This window comes from Lucilia sericata, unplaced genomic scaffold, assembly GCF_015586225.1.
Source record: "Lucilia sericata isolate MDLA Ls3-8-SP2 unplaced genomic scaffold, ASM1558622v1 Contig002546F_arrow, whole genome shotgun sequence".
Taxonomy (NCBI): Eukaryota; Metazoa; Arthropoda; class Insecta; order Diptera; family Calliphoridae; genus Lucilia; species Lucilia sericata.
In genome coordinates, this window is record NW_023996313.1 from 27,702 (window position 1) to 41,787 (window position 14,086).

Consider the following 14,086-nt stretch of genomic DNA (forward strand, 5'->3'; position numbering starts at 1 on the left):
TTAGTTCATGTTCTAGTTTCAGTTCTAGTTTCAGTTCTAGTTTCAGTTCTGTTCAGTTCTAGTTCAGTTCTAGTTTCAGTTCTAGTTCAGTTCTAGTTCTTAGTTCTAGTTCAGTTCTAGTTCTAGTTCTAGTTCAGTTCTAGTTCAGTTCTAGTTCAGTTCTAGTTCAGTTCTGTTCAGTTCTCGTTCAGTTCTAGTTCATTTATAGTAGTTCTAGTTCAGTTTAGTTCAGTTCTAGTTCAGTTCTAGTTCAGTTCTAGTTCAGTTCTAGTTTCAGTTCTAGTTCAGTTCTAGTTCAGTTCTAGTTCAGTTCTAGTTCAGTTCTAGTTCAGTTCTAGTTCAGTTCTAGTTTCAGTTCTAGTTCAGTTCTAGTTCAGTTCTAGTTCAGTTCTAGTTCAGTTCTAGTTCAGTTCTAGTTCGTCTAGTTCTAGTTCAGTTCTAGTTCAGTTCTAGTTCAGTTCTAGTTCAGTTCTAGTTCAGTTCTAGTTCAGTTCTAGTTCAGTTCTAGTCAGTTCTAGTTCAGTTCTAGTTCAGTTCTAGTTCAGTTCTAGTTTCAGTTCTAGTTCAGTTCTAGTTCAGTTTCTAGTTCAGTTCTAGTTCAGTTCTAGTTCAGTTCTAGTTCAGTTCTAGTTCAGTTCTAGTTCAGTTCTAGTTCAGTTCTAGTTCAGTTCTAGTTCAGTTCTAGTTCAGTTTAGTTCAGTTCTAGTTCAGTTCTAGTTCAGTTCTAGTTCAGTTCTAGTTCAGTTCTAGTTCAGTTCTAGTTCAGTTCTAGTAGTCAGTTCTAGTTCAGTTCTAGTTCAGTTCTAGTTCAGTTCTAGTTCAGTTCTAGTTCAGTTCTAGTTCAGTTCTAGTTCAGTTCTAGTTCAGTTCTAGTTCAGTTCTAGTTCAGTTCTAGTTCAGTTCTAGTTCAGTTCTAGTTCAGTTCTAGTTCAGTTCTAGTTCAGTTCTAGTTCAGTTCTAGTTCAGTTCTAGTTCAGTTCTAGTTCAGTTCTAGTTCAGTTCTAGTTCAGTTCTAGTTCAGTTCTAGTTCAGTTCTAGTTCAGTTCTAGTTCAGTTCTAGTTCAGTTCTAGTTCAGTTCTAGTTCAGTTCTAGTTCAGTTCTAGTTCAGTTCTAGTTCAGTTCTAGTTCAGTTCTAGTTCAGTTCTAGTTCAGTTCTAGTTCAGTTCTAGTTCAGTTCTAGTTCAGTTCTAGTTCAGTTCTAGTTCAGTTCTAGTTCAGTTCTAGTTCAGTTCTAGTCAGTTCTAGTTCAGTTCTAGTTCAGTTCTAGTCAGTTCTAGTTCAGTTCTAGTTCAGTTCTAGTTTCTAGTTCAGTTCTAGTTCAGTTCTAGTTCAGTTCTAGTTCAGTTCTAGTTCAGTTCTAGTTCAGTTCTAGTTCAGTTCTAGTTCAGTTCTAGTTCAGTTCTAGTTCAGTTCTAGTTCAGTTCTAGTTCAGTTCTAGTTCAGTTCTAGTTCAGTTCTAGTTCAGTTCTAGTTCAGTTCTAGTTCAGTTCTAGTTCAGTTCTAGTCAGTTCTAGTTCAGTTCAGTTCTAGTTCTGTTCTAGTTCAGTTCTAATTCAGTTCTGGTTCAGTTCTAGTTCAGCTCTAGTTCAGTTCTAGTTCAGTTCTAGTTCAGTTCTTGTTCAGTTCAGTTCTAATTCAGTTCTGGTTCAGTTCTAGTTCAGTTCTAGTTCAGTTCTAGTTCAGTTCTAGTTCAGTTCTAGTTCAGTTCTAGTTCAGTTCTTGTTCAGTTCAGTTCTAGTTTAGTTCCTTAGTATCTATGCTACTACCGGATGTTAAGTTTGTCCTCCAGTTTTTCTAAATTTTTTGTATGTGCATTAAGGGAAAGGGAAGTTTATTGCACTACATGGTAATGTGGTCTCTTTATAATTCTTCAGCATACGCACACTCAAACGCACACGTGCATCAAAATTCACCTTCAAAAACCCTGCATCTTCAAAGGCTTATTTAAGCCATCACCTTTAAATCCTTAAAATTATAACATATAAAAATGTATATTTTTTATTACCAACACAATAGGAAACTAGTTCCATAATCTACCGATAAATTTAGAACACTTCTATGTAATTGCATGAATTCATACATTTAAATGTTTAAATGATTCTTTTGCAAACGGATGCGGATATGGGAGGTATGTTTTTATGTGTGCATTTAAAAAGTGTTTATGTATTGGTATGTTTGTTTATATCAATGTATGCATGAGTGTAAGTATTTGTTTTGCTCTATGTTTTAATTTTGTTGTTATTGTTGTTGTTCTTTTTTTGGCACATACGTTGTATTTGTTGTACATTGCATCGTTGATATTTTTGACCTCATACTGACACTGTTTGGCAAATGTGCTTGACATTTGTAATGGGGTTTTTGTTCTCGATTTTAAATGTTGTATACAGCTCCATTTCTTCTTCTTCTAAATTATACTCACAAACACATACGCACTTGTTTTAGAACACTGGCAATACAAACTAACTCATTTGATAATTTATTTAAAGACATTTTAATGGGCTTTAATGTTTAAAAACATAAAATTTTATTATAGAAAATTGTACGTAATCGTAATATGTAACTACAACCTTAACTGGTAGTCTGCTTTTTGTCTTAAATGTATAGTTCAACAATTAGTTAGTTAGCTTGAAGTTTAGTGTGAAAAAGTAATTAGTTTTACTAGAATTGTTTAAATATTAAAAATAAAATTTAAATTTTTCTAATAAGAGAACAACAAGATTTCTTTTCGAAAACATTATTAGGGACATACAGTTAAGTAACTGATATGGTAGTTATTTTAATCTGTAATTTGGTAACAAGACGAGACATATGTATAATTTGAAAATAAAATATTTTGGAAATACTGAAAGACGTAAAGAGTAAATAGAAGATAATATTTTCTACAACAATCTTAAACATATTAAAATTATGGACTAGAGAATAGACTATAAAACAGTATCTAGTCTGGACTATATAGCTGTTTATAGTTTAGACTATAGAACTTTCTATAGTCTGAACTATAGAACATTCTATAGTCTGGACTATACGGAATAGTCTGTAGTCTGGACTATAGAACAATCTATAGTCTGCACTATAGAATAGTCTACAGTCTGGACTATAGAACAATCTATAGTCTGCACTATAGAACAGTCTACAGTCTGGACAATAGAACAGTCAATAGTCTGGACTATAGAATAGTCTATAGTCTGGACTATAGAACAGTCTATAGTTTGGACTATAGAACAGTCTATAGTCTGGACTATAGAATAGTCTATAGTCAGGACTATAGAATAGACTATAGTCTGGAATATAGAATAGACTATAGTCTGGAATATAGAATAAACTATAGTCCGGACTATAAAAAAGACTATAGTCTGGAGTATAGAATAGACTATAGTCTGGACTATAGAACAGTCTATAGTCTGGACTATAGAACAGTCTATAGTCTGGACTATAGAACAGTCTATAGTCTGGACTATAGAACAGTCAATTGTCTGAACTATAAAACAGTCTATAGTCTGGACTATAGAACAGTCTATAGTCAGGACTGTAGAATAGACTATAGTCTGGACTATAGAATAGACTATAGTCTGGACTATAGAACAGTCTATTGGCTGGACTATAGAACAGTCTATTGGCTGGACTATAGAACAATCTATAGTCTATACTATAGAACAATCTATAGTCTATACTATAGAACAGTCTACAGTCTGGACTATAGAACAGTCTATAGTCTGGGCTATAGAACAGTCTATAGTCTGGACTATAAAACAGTCTATAGTCTGGACTATAGAACAGTCTATAGTCTGGACTATAAAACAGTCTATAGTCTGGACTATAAAACAGTCAGTCTATAGTCTGGACTATAAAACAGTCTATAGTCTGGACCATAAAACGGTCTATAGTCTGGACTATAGAACAGTCTATAGTCTGGACTATAGAACAGTCTATTGTCTGGACTATAGAACAGTATATAGTCTGGACTATAGAACAGTCTATAGTCTGGACTATAGAACAGTCTATTGGCTGGACTATAGAATAGTCTATTGGATGGACTATAGAACAGTCTATTGGCTGGACTATAGAACAGTCTATTGGATGGACTATAGAACAGTCTATTGGCTGGACTATAGAACAGTCTATTGGCTGGACTATAGAATAGTCTATTGGCTGGACTATAGAACAGTCTATAGTCGGGACTATAGAATAGTCTATAGTCGGGACTATAGAATAGTCTGTAGTCGGAACTATAGAATAGTCTATAGTCGGGACTATAGAATAGTCTATAGTTTGGACTACAGAATAGAATAGACTATAATCTGGACAGTATAACAATCAGTAGTCTGAGCTATAGGATAGCCTATAGATTTAACTAAATACCATATTTACTTTTAATATTTCATAATTACCACCTAATCCTTTTCCTCCAAAAAAACAACTCCATTAAATAACTTTTAAATTACCCGGTTCCTTAAAGCAAATAACAAAAAATTGCAAAATTACTGATGTAAACTTTATCTCCATTAAACGTTTGAACTTTTAAATTTTACCGCAACTAACAAAACCAACTAACAGAACCCAAATGATACCAACCGACTGGCATTAACAATATTTTTTAATGCATTTATTACTTTTAAGTTTATTTTTTATTATTTTTTACAACAAACGCATAAAGTTTGCATTGTTATGGGAATTTGACGTTCTTTTCTCCTGTTGGTTCGTTCGTTCAGTTACTAATTCCGAGTCAGTACCTTTTTTTTTTTTTGTCTACATATATCTTGCAGGAGCAATCACAATTATAGCTGCTGGTTCTTTAGTTGTTATATGTAGGTGTGTGTGTATGGCTTTGTTTTACAAACTAAAATATTTAACAAAAGTTTTGCAGTTGTGTGCATGTTTGTGTGTGTGTGTTATTCAGTCTGTCTATATTTGCCTGAGTGCGTATATAAACTTCCGTTTGTAGTAATTGTGATTTTGCTTTTTTTTCTCTTTTTCTCTGTATTTTGGATTTAAACCATAAAGCTTTAGCAGAGAAAAGAAAAAAAAACATTGCCAACAATTTCATTTCGTAGCAAACAAAAAAAGTTAAAACAAACTTTTATTGCTACAATTATAGTTATCAAACGTAGCAAAACGCAGCCATATTGTAACAATTGGCAATCATCTATACAATATCTATCTATTGGCCAAATATCTGTAAAAGACAAAAGAGTTTACTTAGGAAAATAGAAAAAAAAAAACCAACTAATGTTAGACAAAATGATAACAGATAAAATGTAAGGCAAAATTACCTTAAAACTTTTTTATTTCCCATAATTTTTTCTTTTATTTTAAAGGAAACAAATAGATTTTGCAATGCAAAAAGTAAAAAAAATAAAATCCATAAATTACTCTCCTGCTGTTGCTTAATAGGGACAGTTTGAAATGACTTTTAAGCAATATTGCATAAATTTCGTTTTACTCCAGTTATTGAAAAAATGTAGAAAGCTTAATTTTTTTTCTGTAGCTCTATAACAATTTATTTTATATTTTTTATATGTATCTGATTTTTATAGTTAAAAAACGTTTCAAACTAAAAATATGCCAAAAAAGTAAAATCACGTAAACGCATTTAAATTTTACTTTATTTTGTTAGTAACATTGTTTAAAACAATTTTTTTTACACAAAAGTCCAAGTAATTTAATGCTTTATTGGAGACACGCAAAGTGAAAGCCAACTTCGATTTTTTCCAACAACAACTACAAAATTCTGATATTTTTGTTATTTAAATTTTTATTTTGTAAAATATGTAAACTCCTGTCATTGTAATATTTTTTCTACAATAATTTTCATTTGTTAGCTTGTGTTTGCCGTTTCTCTTAATTAAAAACTTTTGCCTACTTTTAGGCTTAGCAATCGTACCAACATCTCTACTTTGTGCTTACAAATGTATGTTTATGAAATATTTTTTCCTTATGGTTATTGCTTTTAATTAAGTCATCTTTTGTGGTTTATTTTGGGCAATGGTTGGCAGTTACAACTTAAAAAAAAAAAAACTTTAAACTTACAATATTGTAGAAGTCGAAACTTTTATTATTTTGTTTCAAGGTTAATCGGCTTTGGGGCAAAACTGGTTTTTTTGTATTAAAATCTTCTTAATGTGCTGGTCACACACACACACCCACATACACAAAGTGAAATTTGTTAATGAAGTTTTAAAGTTTTTTTCTTTTGACGTTAGAGAGAACTTTAATGAATGTGAAAACAAAACTGGGACAGCACAAAATAAATGAAAGACTAAGGGAATTTAAAAGAAGATTTAAATTTTAATAGAAATAGGAGGGATTAAGTGGAGTAAAAGAAAACGACAGAGGAGAAGGAGGAAGGTGTGAGATTAAAGAATAATATGATTTTAAATTATTTGGGATTTTGTTTAAATAACTTTGTGAACTTGAAGTGAAATAAACTAGAACTGCAGTAGAAATGAAGTAGAACTGATAAGGGACTGAACTAGAACTGAACTAGAACTGAACTAGAACTGAACTAGAACTGAAGTAGAACTGAACTAGAACTGAACTAGAACTGAACTAGAACTGAACTAGAACTGAACTAGAACTGAACTAGAACTGAACTAGAACTGAACTAGAACTGAACTAGAACTGAACTAGAACTGAACTAGAACTGAACTAGAACTGAACTAGAACTGAACTAGAACTGAACTAGAACTGAACTAGAACTGAACTAGAACTGAACTAGAACTGAACTAGAACTGAACTAGAACTGAACTAGAACTGAACTAGAACTGAACTAGAACTGAACTAGAACTGAACTAGAACTGAACTAGAACTGAACTAGAACTGAACTAGAACTGAACTAGAACTGAACTAGAACTGAACTAGAACTGAACTAGAACTGAACTAGAACTGAACTAGAACTGAACTAGAACTGAACTAGAACTGAACTAGAACTGAACTAGAACTGAACTAGAACTGAACTAGAACTGAACTAGAACTGAACTAGAACTGGAACTAGAACTGAACTAGAACTGAACTAGAACTGAACTAGAACTGAACTAGAACTAACTAGAACTGAACTAGAACTGAACTATAACTGAACTAGAACTGAACTAGAACTGAACTAGAACTGAACTAGAACTGAACTAGAACTGAAACTAGAACTGAACTAGAACTGAACTAGAACTGAACTAGAACTGAACTAGAATACTGAACTAGAACTGAACTAGAACTGAACTAGAACTGAACTAGAACTGAACTAGAACTGAACTAGAACTGAACTAGAACTGAACTAGAACTGAACTAGAACTGAACTAGAACTGAACTAGAACTGAACTAGAACTGAACTAGAACTGAACTAGAACTGAACTAGAACTGAACTAGAACTGAACTAGAACTGAACTAGAACTGAACTAGAACTGAACTAGAACTGAACTAGAACTGAACTAGAACTGAACTAGAACTGAACTAGAACTGAACTAGAACTGAACTAGAACTGAACTAGAACTGAACTAGAACTGAACTAGAACTGAACTAGAACTGAACTAGAACTGAACTAGAACTGAACTAGAACTGAACTAGAACTGAACTAGAACTGAACAAGAACTGAACTAGAACTGAACTAGAACTGAACTAGAACTGAACTAGAACTGAACTAGAACTGAACTAGAACTGAACTAGAACTGAACTAGAACTGAACTAGAACTGAACTAGAACTGAGTTAGAGCTGAACTGGAACTAATTTAATAATTTATATCTCTTGCCCAACAATCTTTTCTTTTAGCTTCTTACTTATTTTCCCTACATATTACTAATGCTTATTTTAACATCCATTGTTTGGTTCTTTATTTCTCAGTAACTATTAAATTTTATAACTTTATTTTGAAAACAATACCCTATCATTTAAATAAATTTATTGATTGACCAAATATAACTAGAATAAAATGCGCTTTACATAATGAAACTCCAGTCAGATGCAGACAGCACTCATATGGAGTTACAATTGCAATTGTATTCGTAGACAAGAGGACAGACGTACACACAGTAAAAGTATCACCAGCTGCAATTTTAATACGATAATCTTCTTTGGTCATATCATACCATACATACATGTATAAAATACTTAAAAAATAATAATAAAAATATACAACAAAAATTTATTAAATAAAGGAAAGTTTAAGTGGGGATCGTAACGAAATTTGTGTGACTTATTGCATATATACGGTTTTGGCTATCGGTTCCTGAACACAAGAAATTTCGTAACTAGTTTTGTTCGAATTGAGTTTTGGTTATTTTCTAGTTCAGTTCAGTTCTGTTTGTATTCTTTTTTATGGCTACAGTAGGGTGTAATGAACCTAAAGTATTTATATACCATTAGAAATCTTTATACAAAAAACTTATTCATTCTATAAAATTTTCTTCACTTTATACGAGGGCTGTACAATAAATCCAAAAGTCAAGTAGAATTATGGTCAATGGACAATATGCTTTTCAGACGTACTTCGCATGCCAACTTATTCTCACAGCAAATGTGTTCTTACACATACAAACTACGTGTATTGGTTCCATACACACACACATCTACTTTACACAATTGTTAATATGCAATTGCACACATAATCGTATTCTTTGCTTCACTTTTATTATTATTCCTTTTTGGTTCAGTATCCATATTTTTTTTCAGCTTTTAAATTCAGTTGCTATTTTTATGTTTAAATTGCAATAACCCATTCATTTATTGCCTCTATTTCTTCGGCATTGATATTCTGAAACATTTTTTATGATGCCAAATATACCATACAGACACTGACACGAACATATAAAAGCTTTTTACAAAAAGTGTATATTTAACTTAATGACAGGTAGTTAAATATAATAAAAAAAAAAAAAAAAAACAGCACAATGAGCAAAAATTTTACAATTTTTTGCTCTCATCTTTCGTTTGGTTTAAAGAAATTATGGTAAAAAGAGTAAAAAAGAAATACTTACTTGCTCCACCATATGTAAAATCGCCTAAATGTATGTTGTAGAAAATATCCAATTGTGTTTGAGTAAGCATTATAAAAATGAATAGTTTTTCAAAGTAGAAAAAGAGAACAAGAATATGGTTTTTTGAGTAGAGTTGAAAAAGAAATTAAAATTACTACTTTTAAAGGTTTAAACGGTAAAATAAAACAAATAAAACTGCAGCTTTAAAGCTGTTTTAGGGAACTGAAAATTGCAAAACTAAAACTGATTTTGAACAAAAAAATATATATGAAAAAAATCCTTTTTGAAGCATGTAAAGAGACAAGAAATGAAGAAAATATTAATGTTAGCTTTATTATATGGTTAAAAGCTTATAAAAAGCCTTAAATAAATGAGCTTTTACATTTAAAATACAAGTATTTTAAAAAAGCTCCTCTTAATCTTTACAACTTTTTCGAAAACACAAAAGCTTTGAAAATTTTTTGAAAGTTTTATATTTTGATAACTTTAAATGTTTGTGAAAAGCTTTGAAAAGCTTAATTTTAAAATATATTATTCTATATAAAGTTTTAAAAACTTAGTTTGTTTCAAATGTACTATTTTAAAATGCTTTTTTATCATGACAAGCTTAAGAGCTTTTAAGGAGCTTTAAAGCTTTATATCAAAAGCTTTTAAAAATAAAGTTTCTGCCGTTTAAGGCCTTTAACAGAAATCAACTTTTTTCAAAACTTTAATTATAAAACAAAGTTGTCTAAAAGCTTTTGACAAATACATTTTTGAGAAGCTTTAATTTCTTTTGAATTCTTGATATTTATATATTGTTATTAATGTTTTACATTTAGTTTTTTACTTACTTGTCTCACCAGTGGTACAAGTCGCTGGTATCGATGGTGGTCCTCTTCCTATATTATTTACAGCTATCACATAAAATTCGTATTCAGTATAAGGACTTAATGCTCGTACCACATAAAACATGGTTATAATACCGCTAATCTCGCTAAAAGCCTTAAAATTTAAAAATTAGTTTAATTAGTTTATTATCTAAAAGCTTAAGTTTAACATTAAACAACTTTAATGATAAAATCAACTTTTTCGTACTTTAAGATCATGCTGAAGTTTAAAAGCTCATAAGGCTTTTACAAAATTTTAAAAGCTTTAATAAAGTATATAAAAGCTTTGTGCTTTCAATTAACTTACACCAAATATAAAGTTTGTCACATTCCTATGAAGTTTAAAAGCTTATAACATTTGAAAGCTTTTACAAAATTGTAAAAAAAAATTGTAAAAGCTTTAGTAAAGTGCATAAGAGCCTTTAATTTACAAAAACATAAGAGACATTGAAAGCTTTAGCAACATATCAATACAATTTTTGCACACACAGAGGAGCTTTAGAGTTGGACCTTTAGATAAAAAATAATAAAAACATATTCAAAAAACATAAAAAGCTTTCAAATAACTTACAAAAACCAAATTTGTAAGCAAGTTATTAGTTCCATTTTATAAATTGTTACAAAGCTTTAGTAAACTTTAGAAACGTTTAAAAAAAAAAAAAAACTCCTTTAACTTTGAGACTTTAAAGAGCTTTCAATGAGCTTTTTAATGAGTATTTAAAGCTTTTTTCTGACATTTGAAGATTTGTAAGTTCAAATAAAAGCTTTAGTAAACTTTAGAAACGCTTTTTAAGAAAATAGCAACTCCTTTAACTTTGAGACTTTAGAGAGCTTTGATGAGTACTTAAAGCTTTTTTCTGAAATTTGAAGATTTGTAAGTTCAAACAAAAGCTTTAGTAAACTTTAGAAACGCTTTTTAAGAAAATAACAACTCCTTTAACTTTGAGACTTTAGAGAGTTTTCAATGAGCTTTTTGATGATTTGTAAGTTCAAATAAACTTCTAAACTTTTGACTTGCTGTAAGAAAAAGTTTCAATTAAAGATGTTTTAAAACAACATTTTCTTGAAAACTTTTAAGCTTTTTCTATATTATGATAAAAGCTTTTTTTTAATAAATATAGGTACTAATAAAGCTTTCCATGCTATAATAAATAAAGCTTTTATTTTATTACTTACCTGATTAGCATTTTTAGGTTTATATTGTATCACATAATACTGTAAGTCTTCGGGGCCTTTATAAGACCACTCCAAACGTACAGAGGTGGCTGTAACTTCAGAAATTTGTACATCTGTGGGTGCGGTAGGTAAAGCTATAAATTAAATAGAAAACGTAGTAAAAATAAATCATATTATAAGACATTTAAAAGGTAGCCATTACTTACATTGAACTTTAACCACGGCTGTGGCTTCAATTTGACCCAATGAAGAGGCTGCTATACAAGTATAATTGGCGCTTTGCTGTATATTAGTCAATTCAATAATGTTACGGCCAATTGGTATATTATTTTCAGGTGTTAAATCTTGAGCGCCTGTTGGCATAATAATATTGGGGTAAATATATTTATTTGTATAAAAATTATAGAAATGTGTTCAATTACCATTCATCCATTTAACATGTGGCATGGGTGAACCCACTGCTATACAAGAGAGATTAAGATTTGATCCTAACATCACTTCATTAATGGGCTCTGGGGGTCGTGAAAAGGTGGGTGGTACTCTACGCACCTTAACATATAAGTTAGTAGCCTTGGAATGTTCAGTACCCACAGAATTCTCAGCCACACATTCATATTTACCCTGATCCTCTTCTCGACTGTTTTCAATTTGTAGGCCACCTAGAAAATAATAATAATAAAAAAAGTTTATATTAAAATGTATATTCCTTCTCATACTCTTAAACAAATACATATAAATGGTATTATAACTTATATTTTTAATATTTTTGTTTATTTAATAATAAATACAAAAAAAAAAAAAACTTTTATAAACTCATCATAAGTTGATGATATTGTTGACATTATACATGTCACAGACTTTTATATGGTAAAAAGCTTGCTCCATACTCTACTAAAAGCTTTCATGGCAGGTACATACATATGTATATGAGGGAAAATTATATACTATCGCTCTGTCAAATTGTTTATAATCTTTATCATTGTTAATAAATGTTTATATTTATGTTTGTGTTAAATTGATATTAAAATATTGTTTATGACATGTTTATTTAAACCAGTTTATTTTTTTTATAAAAACTAAAGTTTATTTTAAGTAAAATTTTTTTTTTTTATAAAATTAAAACATAAAAATTTTGCTTTCTGCAATTTAACAAAAAAATCAATATTTTTATATTTTATCAACAATATTTTTTATTACAAACCTAGTCTGTTTTGTGGTAAATGTTACAGAGAAAAAAACATATTTATATAAATTGTTTCTTGTTTTTGAAACATAAAATGTGGTCAATATATATTGGCTACTGCCATAAACCAGACAAGTAATGGATAAGGGACTGGACTCTGTATATGAAAATTTATGACAAAAATATGTGACCAACAAAATATACGTACATACATATATACATAAAATAAAAAGAGAGTACAACAAAAATGAAAGTAAAGCAAATGTCTTTTTCTGTAGGTATGCGTAAGTTTTTGTTGTAAAATATTATTAATATTTTACATTAAAATATAACATATATTTTATTTTACCAGCATACTTTTAGGTTGATTTAAAACAGATATTTTTAATACAATTTGGGGCATACTTTTAGGTAAGAAATGGTAATAAATCAAAAAGTTTAATTGCTATTAATATAAGATCACATATTTATAAACACGTTGTTGACCTTTCAGGTTTTTGAAAAATTCTTAATGTTCATATTTTTAAAATTATTAAAAATATATTACAAAGATTAGAGCTAAAAAACACTTACTCAAAACATGTTATAAAATTGGTAATTTATTACTTTGGAGATATTTTAGTTTCTTTTTAGTTTAGATTTAGTTCAATTCTAGTTCTGTACTAGTTCTGTTCTAGTTCTGCTCTAGTTCTGTTCTAGTTCTGTTCTGTTCTAGTTCTGTTCTAGTTCTGTTCTAGTTCTGTTCTAGTTCTGTTCTAGTTCTGTTCTAGTTCTGTTCTAGTTCTGTTCTAGTTCTGTTCTAGTTCTGTTCTAGTTCTGTCTAGTTCTGTTCTAGTTCTGTTCTAGTTCTGTTCTAGTTCTGTTCTAGTTCTGTCTAGTTCTGTTCTAGTTCTGTTCTAGTTCTGTTCTAGTTCTGTTCTAGTTCTGTTCTAGTTCTGTTCTAGTTCTGTTCTAGTTTGTTCTAGTTCTGTTCTAGTTCTGTTCTAGTTCTGTTCTAGTTCTGTTCTAGTTCTGTTCTAGTTCTGTTCTAGTTCTGTTCTAGTTCTGTTCTAGTTCTGTTCTAGTTCTGTTCTAGTTCTGTTCTAGTTCTGTTCTAGTTCTGTTCTAGTTCTGTTCTAGTTCTGTTCTAGTTCTGTTCTAGTTCTGTTCTAGTTCTGTTCTAGTTCTGTTCTAGTTCTGTTCTAGTTCTGTTCTAGTTCTGTTCTAGTTCTGTTCTAGTTCTGTTCTGTTCTGTTCTAGTTCTGTTCTAGTTCTGTTCTAGTTCTGTTCTAGTTCTGTTCTAGTTCTGTTCTAGTTTCTGTTCTAGTTCTGTTCTAGTTCTGTTCTAGTTCTGTTCTAGTTCTGTTCTGTTCTGTTCCTGTTCTAGTTCTGTGTCTGTAGTCTAGTCTGTTCTAGTTCGTTAGTTTCTGTTCTAGTTCTGTAGTCTTAGTTCTGTTCTAGTTCTGTTCTGTTCTATGTTCTAGTTCTGTTCTAGGTCGGTTCTAGGTCGTTCTAGTCTGTTCTAGTTCTGTTCTAGTTCTGTTCTAGTTCCTGTTCTAGTTCTGTTTCTAGTTCTGTTCTAAGGTTCTGTTCTAGTTTCTGTTCTAGTTCTGTTCTAGTTCTAGTTCTAGTTCTGTTCTGTTCGTTAGTTCTGTTCTAGTTCGTTCTAGTTCTGTTCTAGTTCTGTTCTAGTTCTGTTCTAGTTCTGTTCTAGTTCTGTTCTAGTTCTGTTCTAGTTCTGTTCTAGTTCTGTTCTAGTTCTGTTCTAGTTCTGTTCTAGTTCTGTTCTAGTTTGTTCTAGTTCTGTTCTAGTTCTGTTCTAGTTCTGTTCTAGTTCTGTTCTAGTTCTGTTCTAGTTCTGTTCTGTTCTGTTCTGTTCTGTTCTGTTCTAGTTCTGTTCTAGTTCTGTTCTAGTTC

At 30.5% G+C, this 14,086-nt stretch overlaps 1 protein-coding gene across 1 annotated transcript in view; it reads right to left on the reverse strand.

Moving 5' to 3' along the window:
• Positions 1–11,666, reverse strand: part of LOC119614064 (tyrosine-protein phosphatase Lar-like) — a gene marked incomplete at both ends in the record, with an annotated part of 33,139 nt that extends 21,473 nt beyond the window's left edge. The window contains 5 exons of the mRNA XM_037970166.1: positions 8,963–8,986; positions 9,805–9,946; positions 11,008–11,141; positions 11,214–11,360; positions 11,430–11,666. Of these exons, the coding sequence (XP_037826094.1) occupies positions 8,963–8,986; positions 9,805–9,946; positions 11,008–11,141; positions 11,214–11,360; positions 11,430–11,666 (684 nt within the window). The remainder of the gene's footprint in view (positions 1–8,962; positions 8,987–9,804; positions 9,947–11,007; positions 11,142–11,213; positions 11,361–11,429) is intronic.
• Positions 11,667–14,086: the final 2,420 nt, after the last annotated feature.